The sequence below is a fragment of the Acanthaster planci genome, linkage group LG17 (genome assembly GCF_054643075.1).
Source record: "Acanthaster planci isolate LZ-2023a linkage group LG17, COTS_SCS, whole genome shotgun sequence".
NCBI classification, from domain to species: domain Eukaryota; kingdom Metazoa; phylum Echinodermata; class Asteroidea; order Valvatida; family Acanthasteridae; genus Acanthaster; species Acanthaster planci.
The window spans coordinates 5,355,089-5,371,078 of NC_141793.1; the positions used below are offsets into that span (position 1 = coordinate 5,355,089).

The following is a 15,990-nucleotide window of genomic DNA, read 5'->3' on the forward strand; positions in this document are numbered from 1 at the left end:
ACTAGTATTCCAGGAAAGAAGCACGTCATTGTGTTGATTTACGTTTGTTGAAGGAAATGTATGATAGGCATTTATGAAAGTTCTCATTTAATTTTCTTTACAGCAAGTGTCTCAATGAGAAAATCAAATGCAGAAATAAAATATGTCCAGGTAAATATAGCCTGATGAAATATTGGCTTTTAAAATAAGCACATTTTAAATACCTTTTAATATGAAGAGTAGTGATAATAGTTTGATAATATACTCAGTTTGTATGTTGTATGGAAATTGTTTGTGAGTGCTTATAAGTGCTGAAATATTTGTATCTCCAGAAACAGCTGACAGCCAACAAACCACAGCAAATTAACCCTCCCCTGAAAAAAACGAGCATGAACTGCAATCCCACAAAACAAAACTTAACTTCTACGTGTTTCGTTTCTCAAACCTCAGCTACCTGCCGAGCATATGGGGATCCACATTACATCACTTATGATGGCAGCAAATACAACTTTCAGGGTATGTGCTGTACAGAAACACGTGGCTTTGTACGTTATATTGACTGTGAAATCATCGTCGTGTTTAGGAAGGGATGATCATGTCAAAATTGACCTTTGTTTCGATTTCCGTTTTTTTTCACTATATTGCTTCAAAATGTAGTATATTTAACCATTTTGGCATGCTCTTGCTAGGCAAAAACATCGTTAATTTCTAAATTGCATTAAATACAACAGGGGCAGGCATGTCCATAAATTTGTGCTCTGTTTTCAGGAAGAGACACGAACAAGCCTGACCCTGGAACACGTACAGGACGTTTGCCCAGAAAGGCGTAAGAGCGGGTCAACTGAGATTTATCATTTCCACTAAGGGATGGGCATCCTTGTTTTTTTACATTCGCAACTGCGCGTATGGACATGCGCGCAACTTCCCAATGGAAAAACACATTCAACAGAGGGGCGAAAGCGTAAGAAAAGATGGATATTTTTTTTCATGAAGAGACGCAAATCTTCGATAATTTCTGTTTGATTACCAGTGTTTATTCTAATTTAATGAGTTGGTGTTGAAGTTAACCTTTCAAAGAATCACCGGAGGGATTCTTTCGGTATAGATAGCAACGATATAAATGCGTCTTATGGAATTTCAGGCTATTCATCGTGAAAAACAGCAATAGGTGGAAAGACTTGCGGTAGCACCATACGAAGGAATATATCTCTTATGAATGTGTGTGGTTCTGAAAAGAACCCGGAGCATACTCAACGTTTGACTGAGCACGCAGTCCGAAACGTTGAGTTTACTTGCGGTTCTTTTCAGAACCACACATACACATATGGTGCAAGTCTTTCCACCTATGCCCTCGTGGACGAAAAAAATTGTGCTTCGGGAATTGAAGACAAAGACAAAATATATTAAGTTTTCAAGACGTTCATTATTTGCCCTCATGACATTGCGATGAGACGTATAAATTAGGCCTTTTGTGAGTAACCTTTGAATAAAATCTGGTACACTGAGTTCTTTGAATTCACGGGAACATAACAATTTGAATTGCCCATACTAAAAACACTGTTGCTATACCTCGTTATATCCAGCAAGAAATGAGACCGAGGGATACCCCCCCAACATGTCCAATCCCTATACACATTCCAGACTATTGTTACTTAACACGTCCCCAAGATGTCTGAAAGGAATTCCCCAGATTCCTGCGAGACAATGACCAACACAACGCAGGGGGATTCTCTCCGTCTCATACCTTGCAGCATATGTACCTCGTGATGACACAAGAGACGCCTTGTAACAACACACTCCTCCAAATGGATAAGAAGGGCACAAAGGAACTAGTCCATTCATGAGATGGTGGTCGTTGTGCAAAAGCTTGCCCCGAATCATGTGGTATAGAGGGATTTCACATTAGCGTTGTCTGCGCGCATCTGCATCCAAACCGAGGCTCTCTGTGTTGAACTTCTTCGCGCCCGCCCGCGGAGTCCACACAGTACATGGAGGATCCGGTTCGTAAGCGTGATGCCACTCCAGGCTAAACAACGCCCACTGCACAAGATACACGACCATCGCAGGAACGTTTGTTCGCGGTCAATTGTCGTTGTTTTTTTCTTTTGATATTACGTGTCGAGTCATCCTGAAAGATTCTTCCTCAAAAACTTGCAGCCTGAAAAGTCTGAATTTAACATACCTTTATGTATTTGGTGTCTTAACTCCTTACTTTCAATCGTCTGATCGTATTAAGAATTGAAGCTGACACATTCAGCCTCGTTTTCAAACGCGGAAGTGCGCAGATCGACGCTAAAAGCGTCGTATTGGGATCCTTCTATAGCAACAGCGTCTTTAATCTGGGGAAATAAAATTGTTACGTTTGTGTATAACTTAGTGCACCGATTTTAATCAAATTTAACTCGCAAATAGCTTATAAGCAATGTTAAGCCCCGGCGTTGCATAGTACTATTTACCACATGGGAACCTAAATGCATGCTTGGTGTGTATGTACATGAATGTGTGTGTGCGTATGTGCGTTAACTGGCCAGCTGTGCACGGTACGTTGCTGGATTCGTTTTGTGCGTGTAAAACAGCGCTGCGTAGACGTTGTCTAAAATAACTCTTGAAAGTCGAATAAAAGTCGAGCAAGATGATCAACATTCACGTAGCATTTACTTTTCACGATTATATGGTTTTTATTCGGTTGTAGCCTTCCAGAGCACATGTACTGAATTTCAAAGTAATCTTTTGTGAATTTGCGAATGAAGTTTTCTAGTAATAAGAAGTAACGGGGGGCCCTGAGCAAGTTGCTGAGAACTTTTCGTATTGGTTACGGGGGTCTGGTCAAGTAACTGGTTTGAAATTATTATGTCCATACATCATTTAGCAGTGGAATATACACATATGAAGGCTTTACTGTATTGGTATATCGTACTTTTAATTTCCCCATTCGGGAGGGTCATGTAGCCTTGTAAAATGAATTCATTTCAAGTTAGATTAACACTACCCTAAATATACCGACTAAACATTCCCAAATGTATTTACTGATGTTGTAGTATTGGGACTCCCCCCCCCCTTAATCCCCCCCTTTAATTTTTTTTTCAAGGTACATGTACCTCCTCCCATTTGTATATGTTTATTCTGGCATACAGTGTCTATGCTCTTTCACGCAAGGTATCCTACCTGAACATGAAACAGCTGTGGGTGCATGTGTAAGGAGATGATGCAACTTCCTGTGGGACACTTGAGGGTGCATACCATTAATTTAAGTGCGAATTTCTGGCCAGCTCATTAGCATTAAAAGTGCCCCCACAGTATCTTTTGAAAAAGGCGATTGTTTGGCCCCCAAAATGGTGAGATTGTGTAAATCCTTGCCAGGATCAACTTTCTGGGTCTTTGAGCTTTCATATGAGAGCAGAATGGCTAAAAACTATGGTTGGAAAATGGTCTTAAGTGCCCGAGAAAGTTGAGGGTTGCCACTTGAAAAATGGCTGCAATCAGATTCGGAAAAACCACTGTTTTGGGAATAATTAAAAATGTAATTTGTTAACCCACAAAAAATTGAAAAGAAATTGAAAGATTAGTGACCAGACAAGAATTTCATTTGTGTTTCAGAAATCTCAGGGATGTTGGCGTGCATGTTATTGGGCCCTGAACAGTGCTGATTTTACACTGTTTTCAATGGGGCTTGAAAGTTGAATTAGAGGACTGTACCCTTAAGGGCATATGAAGCAAGATATGGGACGGAGAGAGCCCCCCGCCCTTGTGTTGGTCATTGTTTGATCGGAATCTCAGGAATTCTTTTCAGACTTCTAGGGGGATGATTTAGTCTACGGTGTGTGTAGGGATTGGACAGGTAAGTGGCCTACCCCTCTGTCCCATATCTTGCCTGGCATACTTGAGGGTTGCACTGTGGTGGCCTTTGTTCTGTATTTAGTTGCCCAGATTATCAGTTTTTTTGAAGTGCAATACGTTGTCGGCCATACGGCCCAACCAGAGCCAGTCCCGATTGTCTCTAGATACCAACTTTGTTTCTGGCAAGATGCATGTGTGTATTTTCAATTCCTGGAAACCAGCTTGGATAGTACTGGTTGACTTTTGGATATTGTTCCACAGGTTCAAAAAGAATGCAATTGTTATTTATATTTAGAAACTGCAAGAGATAACTCTCTAAGCCCTTTGCCATTATTTTTGTTGGAACATATTCCTTGAGGTAGCCTACTTGGCCCTGTCGGCTGATAGACATCCTGTACTACATGTATAAGCATAGAGCAAGGCTCTTTGATATAAGGTAATACACGCATGTACATGTAGATCCTATGTCACTATGTCACTCATCCTAAGCTAGAACAGCATGAGGGCACTCACGCATAACCAATTTGCAGTGAGTCATCCTTGAGCCAGGTTAGGCTCGGTATCGCTTTAGGCAAGGAAATCGATTATGCTTCCTCTAATAGCCAGATAGACTCGATACTTTTATCGATACCAGAATCGATTTTGGAGTCCTGTGTAGTTTGGGTTTTTAACCTAAGGGAAAACGGGCTTTAGAGTTTTAAATGTGTATATTCTTTAGAGAACAGAAATAAGGCGATTGATCCGGTTTATCGGAGTGAAATGGTTTTCCAAGCCAGCTTGTTATGTTTGTAATACTGATGTGTTTTTTGTATGGGTCATTATGATCCAAGCCTTTGATGACTGAACACTGACTACCACACCAAACTCAACTAGTGTCCATTTGTTTATCTTTACAGTCTCCCATTCCTCTTTAATGTACACCTTGCGACGGCTAATCCACAGTGGCCGTTGGGGGTGCAACACTGAGTTTCTGAACTTTTTGTATTTCAATACTCCTTGTTATTTTACAGGAGACTGCCGATATATATTGACAACTGATGGTTGTGACAAAGAAAAAACCTTTGAAGTAATCGTTGAAAACATTGCCTGCGGCTCAGAGGAGGTGACCTGCACGAAGGCCGTCGTATTTCATTTTTTTGACTGGGAAGTTACACTTGTGAGAGGCTCAGAACCTAAAATCACTAACTCCGATGGATACCCCAGACTGAAATGTATACGCAATGGGATTTACGACATTATCATCACCGATCGGGGTATGTTTTAGACCGTTTCCAGCTACTTTTAACTACAATATTTGTGACTCAACCGATATAAGCCAATTGTTATCAAAACAATTTTGCTTTAGGGCTGAGGACTTTTTGTTGTAACATATATGTTGTAACATATTAATGCTTGAGTGAGACTTTTTGTTGTAACATATGTGTTGTAACATATTAATGTACTTGAGTGAGTCTTTAATTAAATTTACATTTAATTCATTTTTCGGGATAAACAGGTTACGAGGACAATAACTTCTTAGTAAACAAAGTAAGAAACAGTTACTATGACTAACACGAATTCCAATCAGCTCCCGAAGGATCGCCCAAAAGAAATAAATTCTGTCAAAGGGGCTCTTCATACTAATTGAAATACAAAACACATACAACTGACATAATTAAAGTTAAATTAACCAAATTAAATTGGAAAAGACATAGAATAAGTTATCTGAATTTCATTTGCATAATTACCGATATACACAGTGTATACGTATTAACAATATAAAAAGAACAAAACTTCATTATACTAAAAACAAACAAGGGGATAAATACATGATTAGAAAGCCTGAGAGATGAGTTCTGGGTTAAACAAGTGGTCCTGTAAAGAGCGGACAAATTCATGTGGAGAGGGTACAAGACACAAATTATGGAAGCTAGAACGAAGAGTGTTGAACAACCTGGGGAAAGAAACAAACACAGAATACGGTATTTAAGGCAGTTGATCCGACTGTACTGATGACTGAAAAGCAAGACATCAGTTTTCCTTGCATTTGGCACGGGAAGGAGGGTAGAGGGGGCATCCATGTCTCTGTGGAGGCATTTCACAACAAAAGCCATGCTAAAGTAGATTTACCTATTTTTGAAAGGAATCAAGAAGTAAGTTTATCTGGCAATCGTATAAAACGGCCTTTAGCTTGCAGCTTTTAGACAATTTTCCTATAAGCCTTGGTTTAAACTTTGATTTTCAGGGATAAGAGTCGATTGGGATCGGGCAACATCAGTTAGTGTCACCGTAGACGGAAAATATTACAAGAAGACCTGCGGTTTGTGTGGCATTTTTGACGATAACCGCGCAAATGACTTCACAACAAGACAAAACGAGCAAGCGTCTGTTACAGTATTTGGTCACAGCTGGAGGAAAAGTGACAGCTGTCCAATGCCCCAAGAACCTGATCATATGTGTGATCTGTTTCCAATGAGGAGGGAGTATGCGATTTCTGAATGCAAAAAGCTCATCTACCATAGCGTCTTCAAGGAGTGCCACAAAGTGGTAGGTCATATTTTTTGCATTGATCTGGCATTAAAGTCATAGAGCCTTTGAAAAACATAAACGACTTAGCAAAGAGCAAAAATATCTTATCAACCTCGGGGCAAGTGGTGGCCTCGAAAGAGCAAACAAATACTCGTGCGAATATGCTGGACTTTCTGCATACGACATATTTCAGATGGTGTTAGCAACAGAAAGTGGCAGCCCACACTTAAAATTGCGTTATCTGTCACTAATCTTGTTTATTTTTTTTATTTATTTATTCATTTTAAAACGATATCAATTCAGTGAGTCTTAGGACTCATAATGATTGATTTACAAATATTAAAACGTTTAAAATTATTAATTATTAAAATTCATTCAAAACTATTACAAATTTCCAAATAAACCGCGTACCTTGTTCGATTCACATTAGTGCGCCTCCAAGAGTTTGCAACGCGTTGGCTAATCACAATGCACAAAATCTGTCGACATCCAAACGCGCTTTGGATCGACAGATTTCGCACATTACGATTGGTTAGTGTGAGTTGCAAACTATTAGAAGTGCACCATTGTGAAATGTCCGTATTCAGTCATACATTGCTCATGATATCAAAGGGACGAAATGGAAAGAGCATTTTCATTTCCACAAGTCTTCAATTATCTGAATCACTTTTTTTTAAAGATTTCTTCGAGATCCTCAAGCATATTGTATCCGAATCGCTAATCACATTTGGGCATTGAACAACTTGCCCTAGAAAGGCGTTGGCCTCATAAACATTGACCTCACCTGAAATCTGTTGTGATATACCCCGCTACTATGGTTTTGCCAGTTTATTGTTATTATGAGATTAAAGAATATGTCGCGGGGGGCATGGGGCACGTACCCCCCATCCCAGTGCCCCCACTAAAAAATGATAAATTGACATTGAACAAGACTAACAAAAGCTTGCCTCAAAAAAAAAACACAGCACTTAAAGCTTGTGTCCCCCATTAGATGCTAGTGCCCTCCGTGATTCATACTGCTAATTTCGAATTTTCTACATTGGTTTGTTATGATTTGATTTCCCTTTTTCTTTTCCGTTCCATGGCGAAGATCGACCCTGAAGATTACTATGATAACTGTGTGTTTGACACCTGTGGCTGCAACCGAGGTGGTGATTGCGAATGTTTGTGCACTGCCGTTACAACCTATTCAAGACAATGCAGTGAACAGGGCTTGACAGTGTTTGACTGGAGATATGTCACGCCCCCAACATGTTGTATGTTGATTTGGATGATTATTAAATAATTTTGAAGGAAAACACTTCTTAGCATTAAATACTGGTTAATGAAAATTTAAGTTTGTGCTTTGAATTTGTGCTGGAAGGAAATAGTAATATTCAGGAAACACGTCGCCCGTTGAGTTAATCCATTTTCCGCTAATCGGCGATTAGGGATGAAAGTCTTAAGTTTTTTATCGCTCACAATACAGCATCCTATTTGTGCTATTCTCAAAGTCGAAGACTCAGTCACTTGACTTGGACTCGAGTTGCTATTTGTGTGACTCGTGACTTGACTTGTAACTATCAGTTTTGACTTGTGACTTGACTTGGACTTGCCCATTATAACTTGTTACCAACGCAAGTCAGGAAACTACTCAATCGAACCCATTAAAGTTTTAAATTAGGTCCATCAAATTAGGCCTTGCATTCTTAAAATAATCAGCGTAACACTTCGTTCAGCTCCCAAATTTTACTTCAGTTTTGTCTGCCCAAGGCCACGTCTGAAAGATGTGGCTGTGGCTTGAATTCACACATCGGGCGACTTGACTTGTACTTGGACAAGAAGACTTGTGACTTGCTTATGTCTAGACGAAATTGACTTGTGACTTAACTATATTTGGACGAAATTGACTTGTGATTTGACTTGTTACTGGCCCAAATGACTTAACTTGGACTTGCAAAAAACTGACTTCCTACCACCTCTAGTTATTCTAGTTGTCTGTATTGATCACGTTCACTTTCATGGTCTTACTGTGATTCAGTTTTTCAGGTAGCCAGTGTTACTTTAGAAGATGACATTTATCTATGAATACGACCTAAGCATAATATCTCTCATGCATGTTTCAACCGCTCCTTTAGTTTGTGCACATGAACACTGGATCTACTAAATGCCAACACCCGCCAAATTGACTGCTCACTTAGGCAATTTGACCGTCAAGATTCATTTGTCAGCATCAATCTCAGCAGAAGTTGTTTCCCCTTTGTTTCCATGCCGTCTAGAAAGTGTGTTTTGCCAACATGCACGTGAAAAGAGACTTTTTGCTGCCACATCTTTCATTCAACTAAAAGAACGCGGACGTAAATAAGAAGGACGCCTAGTAGAGAGTATTTTTTTTTCATTTTTGCCGGGATTTCCTAAACATCATATATGAAGCAAACTATGGGACAGAGAGAACCCCCCCCGCCTTTGTGTTGGTCATTGTTATACTGGTATCTTAGGAATTATTTTCAGACATCAAAGGGGGTGTGTTCAGCGACAATAGGCTGGAGCGTGTATAGGAATTGGACTTGTGGGGGGGTACCCCTGTGTCCCATTTCGTGCCTTCCTATAAAACGTCCCTTCACTTGTAAATGATAAGGATGTAATGCTTTACTCCCGAGTGACCTTGTCGCTTTGAAAATACCGGGCTGTCTCATTGGAAACCGTAATGTACGGAAGGGAACAATCACTAAGGGCTGGTATCGTGACGAGAGACTTCAAATCTGTCGTGCCGGCTTGCATGATTTAAGGTTTTCCGACCATAGATTTATCTTATATAGTATCAGATTGAAAATAAACTTTCAATTGTAAAAATATTGTTCTCTATCGTTAATATTTTAAATTGCAAAATTGATTTGATTTTGGAAAGCTTGGCCCCACATGTGCAGCCGTGAATTTTGGTGGCAATATAGACCCTAACGCACAATTCAGGAACATGCACTTAGCGGGTTCTTTATAGTGACGCATTTTTTAAAAAATGTTTTCTTCTCTCGAGAGTTTTGATGTTGTTATTTTAGTTTGTTTTCTTATTACCATTTGATTGTTGCAAATTTGTTTACATTTTGCAGTGGCATAAATTTGTGCTGGAAACTGGGAGACATGGAATGGGGCATTGTGGGGGGATATGACTTGCTTAGCCATGTACATTTGAAAAAGGGGGGATGATGGCACCATAGGACTCTATGTAGGGGCGATGTTCATGGAACAGATGTACATCTGTAACGTTAACAGCTGAACGGCGTATTTATGACTTAAAAATTGTTTTTCCTTTTCAAACGCTATTGAATACATTTGGGTTGTTGGGAAATCTGAAAATGTCTACACAAGCCGCTTTAGGTTTTTCCCACCGCTAACAAATGGGAGATGATTCAGTGACCCCTTCCCCCGGGATCTACGCCCAAGCATTTTGAGTCTTTAAGGGGAAATAGACGAACAAATCGTACACATTTGTAATTACGATGTGCATCGTTTGCTGGAATAATTCTGCAGGCAGACGGTCTTAACGTCAATAATGCGCACGCGCAAAAAGTGGCTGCACAGTCAGTTGGGCTTGAATAGACATGACATTCGTGTATAAACGAAACTATAGCCTACATCAGTCTTTTTGCGTTGTAAGTGTTGCTCCCCCTTTAGTTCTCAATTTTTGTATATTACGTTTATCCACGGACTTAAAAACATCTGGCAACGCCCTCAATAAGCACATAGCAATCAAAAATCCACCACCAGCCATTATATCGTCCTGGGTGAATAGATCTGTTCATGGCAAAAATAGTTACGATGACAAGCGAACCAAGTTAAGATATTCTTTAACATTATAAATGTGAAGTTTGGACTCAATCAAGTATATGGTTTTGCTACGGTCACCTGAAGTTCAAGGCTATATTTACGCGTGCCCCTTTTTCTTTCCTGTACTCCCCACAGCGATTCTGTGTAAGCCTCCTATGGAGTACGCTTGCAAGAGTACGCCCGAGAGCTCCTGCGTATTGGAAGAGTTAAAGATGGGAAAGAAGCTATGGATAAATAAAGGGAACTACGAGATGAAGGGATGCTACGAGGGCTGCCATTGCCCGAACGGTACCAAGAGATTGAGAAACACCTGCGTACCTAAATGCCCTTGTATAGTGGATGGCAGGGAGGTACAATCGAGACACACTTTCGTTGATGAATGCCAGTCTTGGTAAGTACTGGCATAGGACATCTTTTGCTCAGCTGTGCCCTTATCCCAGGGATTTTGAGGTGGCAAGATGTATCCACCCTCCATTCTGATGGGGAGCTTCTCCCCTTGAGATGTTTACTCCACACCCAAAAAACAAAAATCTTCCCTTTTTTTTGGTATACGTGAAAAGGAAATTGGCTAGCTAATGTAAAAAAAAAAGAAGAGAGAATTAGCCCGTGATTACACACACGCATTTAATCAATGAATTTCCCAAGTGTTTTGTCCGAGTTTAAATGAAACCACGCATTTTCTGTATCCAAGTTGAATAGATGAGGAGGGAGTTTACGACAGCCAGTGGCGTAGCTAGGATTTTACTAGTGCGGGGCACAAAGGGGGCACCAGCATCTTATGGGGGGCACCAGCTTTCGGTGTTGTTGTTGTTTTTTGGGGAGAGGTTTTTGTTAGCCTTGTTCAATATACATTCATCCGTTTATTTTATGGGGCACCCCGAATGGGGGGCACGTGCCCCTTAGCCCCCCCCCCCGGCTACGGTACGTCACTGATAACAGCACACTAAATATAGCCCAAAATGCACTGGTTTTTAATGAAACAAAATACAAATCCCACTTTGAGCAGTATTGAAGTGTCCACGAAATATCTCTATACACGAAGTCCTCGTAATAACAAGCATTAAAAGAAAGAGAAATTTCTGTTGAAATCCAAAGCAAAATGATATAACTAACAGTGATATATGAGACCTAGCGGTGTAAGCTGGGAGAGGCAACGAAGGTGACATACACTTCTTTGAAATTGCAGTCTCAAATTATTCGTAGGTATTGGCGTATAGTCCCTGCAGATATAAAGGATTTTTCGAGCAGGGGAAGCTGAAATTGGGTATCGCTAAGGTGGTAGTTATCCGCCATGAGTTGAAGAGCACCCTTACCAACAAAGGAGGAACAAGGCTGGTGGAAAGTTTTCAACCGAGTTCGTGACCGAACCCGACGTAACAGCGAAGACAGAACATTCAAACATATACAATGGTTGTGCGTACATCGCGCGCTCAGCGACGATCGCGCATTAACCTGCACGTTCACTCAGATAGTTCCTACCGTAGGAACGTCTTTTTCATGTAGAAACATGCCCTAGGTTGTTATAACTCGGAGCAGATAGTCTCAGCGAAGTTAAACCCATTGGCTTCCCTTTACTTTACGTGTGTTGGTCAAACAACATCCAGCGGACCATGCTCTTGAAGTACACACTTCGGGTGAAATTGACGTAAAATCATCTGCTAATAAAAAAAGCAGGTCTTTCCACTCAAACTAAAAGCGAGTCCAGTTGCCTCAGGTTGGTTATACGGAAAGTATATTTGCCTTGTTTAGGATGGCTGGGAAGACCCTATTTTTCATAAATCAATGCACCCCATTGTATGTTAATAACTGCACAATCGACTTTTATTTTGCTTTTGCTTTACTTTTCCTAGCATATGCAACGACGGCAAATGGGACTGCGAGCATAGTCCTTCATGTACACCAGGTACTGTTCCTGTCGCCCTTGCTCAAGTTGTTTCCAGTTGTTGTGGCTATTTATTTTTATAGTTTTTATAATGAAAGAGAACATTGTTATTTGAAGTAGTGTTGCAAAAGTGTGACCTTGGTGTTTTAACTCCAAAAAGTCATGAGATGGCAAACTGGTTCTTAGCTTCAGCTGGACACTAATTCGGTTCACACCTTGTCCTCTGAAGTTATGGCTACGGACATTTTCTCAGGTGTATTCATAACTATGAAGGTATTTCTATCTATGACCATCGCGAGCAACAATCCTATATACAAGGTAAAAAAGTCAACATCAATCTGTCGAAGGATCTTAATGTTTGATTTTTCTCAGAAAACCCTCTAAAATCAGTATGACTATAACTTCCTGGTATAAAGAGGGATTTTGGCATACATGCAAAATATTGACTTCAAAAATGTCTTTCTTCCAAAAAGCATGAGATCGACTGAAATCAGAAGGCTCCCTTGCACATGCACATTCATACACAATGTTTGAACGAGTTGAATCGCGGGCCAGTGTGGTTTTCAAAATGCCAGCCTTCTGGTTTTTGGTCTGAATGGTTTTTACTTTCTGATTTTTAGGTTTTAATCGTTTTAATCTATAAAAAGTAATGCCTTGCCAGAGCAACATGTAACTTTCCACTATTGTTCAATAGGAAAAGGAATTTTATTATTTTCGAACACCTACAAGCGGTTTGTTGTCTGCATAGAAGTTTACGTTATGACGAAGCTGCGATTTCGAAATGAGGCTGGTCTTTGCACATGCGCAAAGTGTCAACTATGTTAATCAGAATCATTTATTACACTCGCAAAGCAGACCTCTTAATTTCAAGGCGAAAGTAAATTTCTTCAAAGTCAGAAATATTATTGGCGCCATTGAAGGGTATATTGAAGAAAAAATGAGAGAATCTGAGATAAAATGATTAGGTAATTTGTGCCTCTGTTGGCCTACATTGAGCCGCTGACGCCTTTTGCCGGCATGGCCAGTTGTGCGCATGCAAGCATAATTATTTATTCCGTAGGCCTAGTTAGAAAGTCTATTGACGATAACATATCAGCTTATGACAGTTAAAAGCTCGTTGGGAATTAATAAGGGGAGCGCATGACGTCCTGGATTGGGAATGGAAATGTCGTTCACGTTGTGGTTTAACTTTTCTTAGTATTCCCTGTATCGAACAAGGACGTTTTGGTCACCCAATGGAATAAAACACATTAACCCTAACTCCCTAGGGTGTGCACACAATTATATTAAAATTGGAGGATTCAGGGCTGTTAGGGTTAAGGACTGGTTGACCAATGTAGGCATATATATTACAGTTCCCTGGAACTGGACCAGATTTTTCTACAGTATTTGGTGGTTTGTTCCAATATGTCTTTTGCTCAAAATGAAGATATACATTCTTCCAGAAAATAGGCCTACTACATCTACGCCAACGGTGACTACGTCAGGTCAGTCATTTTGGACTTACGAACAAAGAAAATAGTGTCCTTTCATTTGGAAGAATAAATGGTGCATCATTTAATTTGAGCGATGGCTCAAGTTGTGCTTTCTGCCTCCATGGCCATTTGTGCGCATGCAAACAGAATTATTAATTCGTTAGTTAAAAGGTCTATTGCTGTTTAAGTACGGGGTTATGACGCAATTTACGTACAATGTTGTAAACATGTAGCTTAGGGGGAGTAGGTTAGCATGTTAACGTAGCGGTTCTTTCCTCTCTTTCCACCAACGGGGCCCGGGTTTGAGTCCTTTCTTGGCCCAGGCTTTAAAAACATCTGGTTTCCCGTCCATACTCGCTTTCGTAGGTTTTTTCGGGGTACTCTGGTTTCCTCCGGCCTCTAAAACTGGCCCTTTTTCGTAACTCCGTTATGTGATGCTGATCAATAAAGGTTATGAATAAACGTATAGTTATTGGCGAAAAAAGCCTCAGTAGCTGAAAATTCCATAAATAAACGATAACATTTAGCTTCTTTTGTATTGCTTCTCTCTTGAACAATGACCACCACAACACCAATTGTGACTGCAACATGTGAATACATGAAATTAAAAAATAGCACTACACTCGATGGAAATTCCCTTTTTAGCATTAAATTTCAATTGCCTTCAAAACGCTTTTTGAAAATAAATGGTGTGCGTGCTCTAAAGTTCATTGGATGGGTTGCACCGGGTTACTTGACAAGTTGTCTGCGAAAAATGACTATTAACAAAGCGTTTACAAAAACTGGGAGAGTACTGAATAATATTCGTTTTCGGGAACGTAATCAAGCCATACCTTATAAAGGGCTGGGGTGGAGGGTCAGGGTATTTCCACGGTTCAAGAGTGCGCACAGCCAATTCATGAATTGTCTCTTCGTTTTGACAAGAGATATATAGGCGAGTTTCTAAAAGAGTTAGGAAAAAATTGTAATTAATAGCAGTTTCACGGTGTAGAATTTACATTTTCCACGATTCAAAATTGTGCATTATACAGAAAAGCAAATTATGGTCTTCATAAAGGGCATGACCTAGTTAGCTACAGTGGTTTCAAAGGATATCATATTTTCTTTAAGTAGAGAGTTCATCTGACATACTCGGACAAACTAAATTTTTAAAAATGCCCTTCAGATAAAAATTGATTGTTGGAACGTTTTCTTATGCTTACAGTGACATAACATTCGTAGAAAAAACATTTCTGTTTAATTTTAGGATGATGGACGCACATTTAGTTTTGTTCAACATCTAAAATTACACAATTATGTTTGAAATAGTCAATTATAAATGAGATTTCCTTTTACAAAGAACTCTTTCGGCATGGCATATGGCCCTTCTAATTTGTCTGAAAAAAAGAAGCAGTAAATATTGGTAAGATTTTGGAGGAAAGAAATAATAATTGCACAAACCTTGACCCGGTGTCTCAAATTTGGCTCCAAAACGCTTTTATTTAATGCTCTTATGCTCATATCAGCGCTCGCAAACACTTAACTCTGAGAAGAGCTCTTCTTTTCTTCTGTTCATTTGATGGCATATGCAGAGAGTGATATCTTTTATTTCTAATGAGGAAATCAAGTCGAGCAGAAATACTTTTCAATGAAATGGTGCAAGCAGAAATTCGCTCTTTTCTGGATTGGGATTATCTTCCACATTTTTGTATGGTTTATCGGCGAGGCCGCGTGACTTTAAATCAGGTTTTTTCCACGTCCATAGAATGGAAAACTGGAGAAACAGAAAACATAGACTCGTGTTTGTCCCGGCATTTATTTCAACGTTACAAAGGTTTGGTTCGTACTCGTTTAAAAGTTCATTAGGAATTAAGGAGAGCGCATGACGTCTTGGGTTGAGATTCAAAATATCTTTCATACTGTGGTATATATATTTAAATATATATATTCTCTTAGTTTTCCCTGTATCAAACAAGGAATTTTTGATAGCACTGCAGTTTTTTCTGTTGACTGATCCCACGGGACGAAACACATTAAGGGCTAGTTTTCCAATGTAGGAATATATGTACTACGGTTCCTTGGAACAAGACCAGAAATGTCTACGGTCTTTGCTGGCTTGTTGGAATACGCACTTTGCACCTAATGAAGATATACGTTTTTCTTTTTTTCAGGAACTACTACATCCACGTCATCTGTGACTACGTCAGGTCAGTTTGAAAGAGGATATTTCCATTCATTTGGACGAAAAAACCGGCCTTGCATCGTTTAATTTCAGCCATGTACAAATAAATGAAATTTCTGACCTCCTTAATTTCTATTGTGAGCTGAAAATGGAATGGAATGTCTGGCAGTATTTAAAGATATGTGTATGGATAAAGTATAACTGTTATTTCATTGGGAACAACTATGAATAAACAAATATAGTTTTTATGGGGAGGACGGGAAACATTTTAAATTTCGACAAATGAAGTGGTGCAAGTTTAAAAAACATGCTTGCGTCACTCCAAACTATACCGTCCGTAGAAA

General features: G+C 39.7%; 1 protein-coding gene across 4 annotated transcripts in view; it reads left to right on the plus strand.

The window, feature by feature from the left end:
- The window catches only part of LOC110990692 (uncharacterized), a 110,956-nt gene that overhangs the window by 23,385 nt on the left and 71,581 nt on the right, over positions 1 to 15,990 (plus strand). For all 4 annotated transcript variants that reach the window (XM_087148005.1, XM_087148006.1, XM_087148007.1 and 1 more), the window contains exons 18-25: positions 104 to 150; positions 430 to 495; positions 4,827 to 5,069; positions 6,041 to 6,342; positions 7,415 to 7,580; positions 10,264 to 10,519; positions 11,979 to 12,031; positions 15,636 to 15,671. In XM_087148005.1, the coding sequence (XP_087004131.1) occupies positions 104 to 150; positions 430 to 495; positions 4,827 to 5,069; positions 6,041 to 6,342; positions 7,415 to 7,580; positions 10,264 to 10,519; positions 11,979 to 12,031; positions 15,636 to 15,671 (1,169 nt within the window). The remainder of the gene's footprint in view (positions 1 to 103; positions 151 to 429; positions 496 to 4,826; positions 5,070 to 6,040; positions 6,343 to 7,414; positions 7,581 to 10,263; positions 10,520 to 11,978; positions 12,032 to 15,635; positions 15,672 to 15,990) is intronic.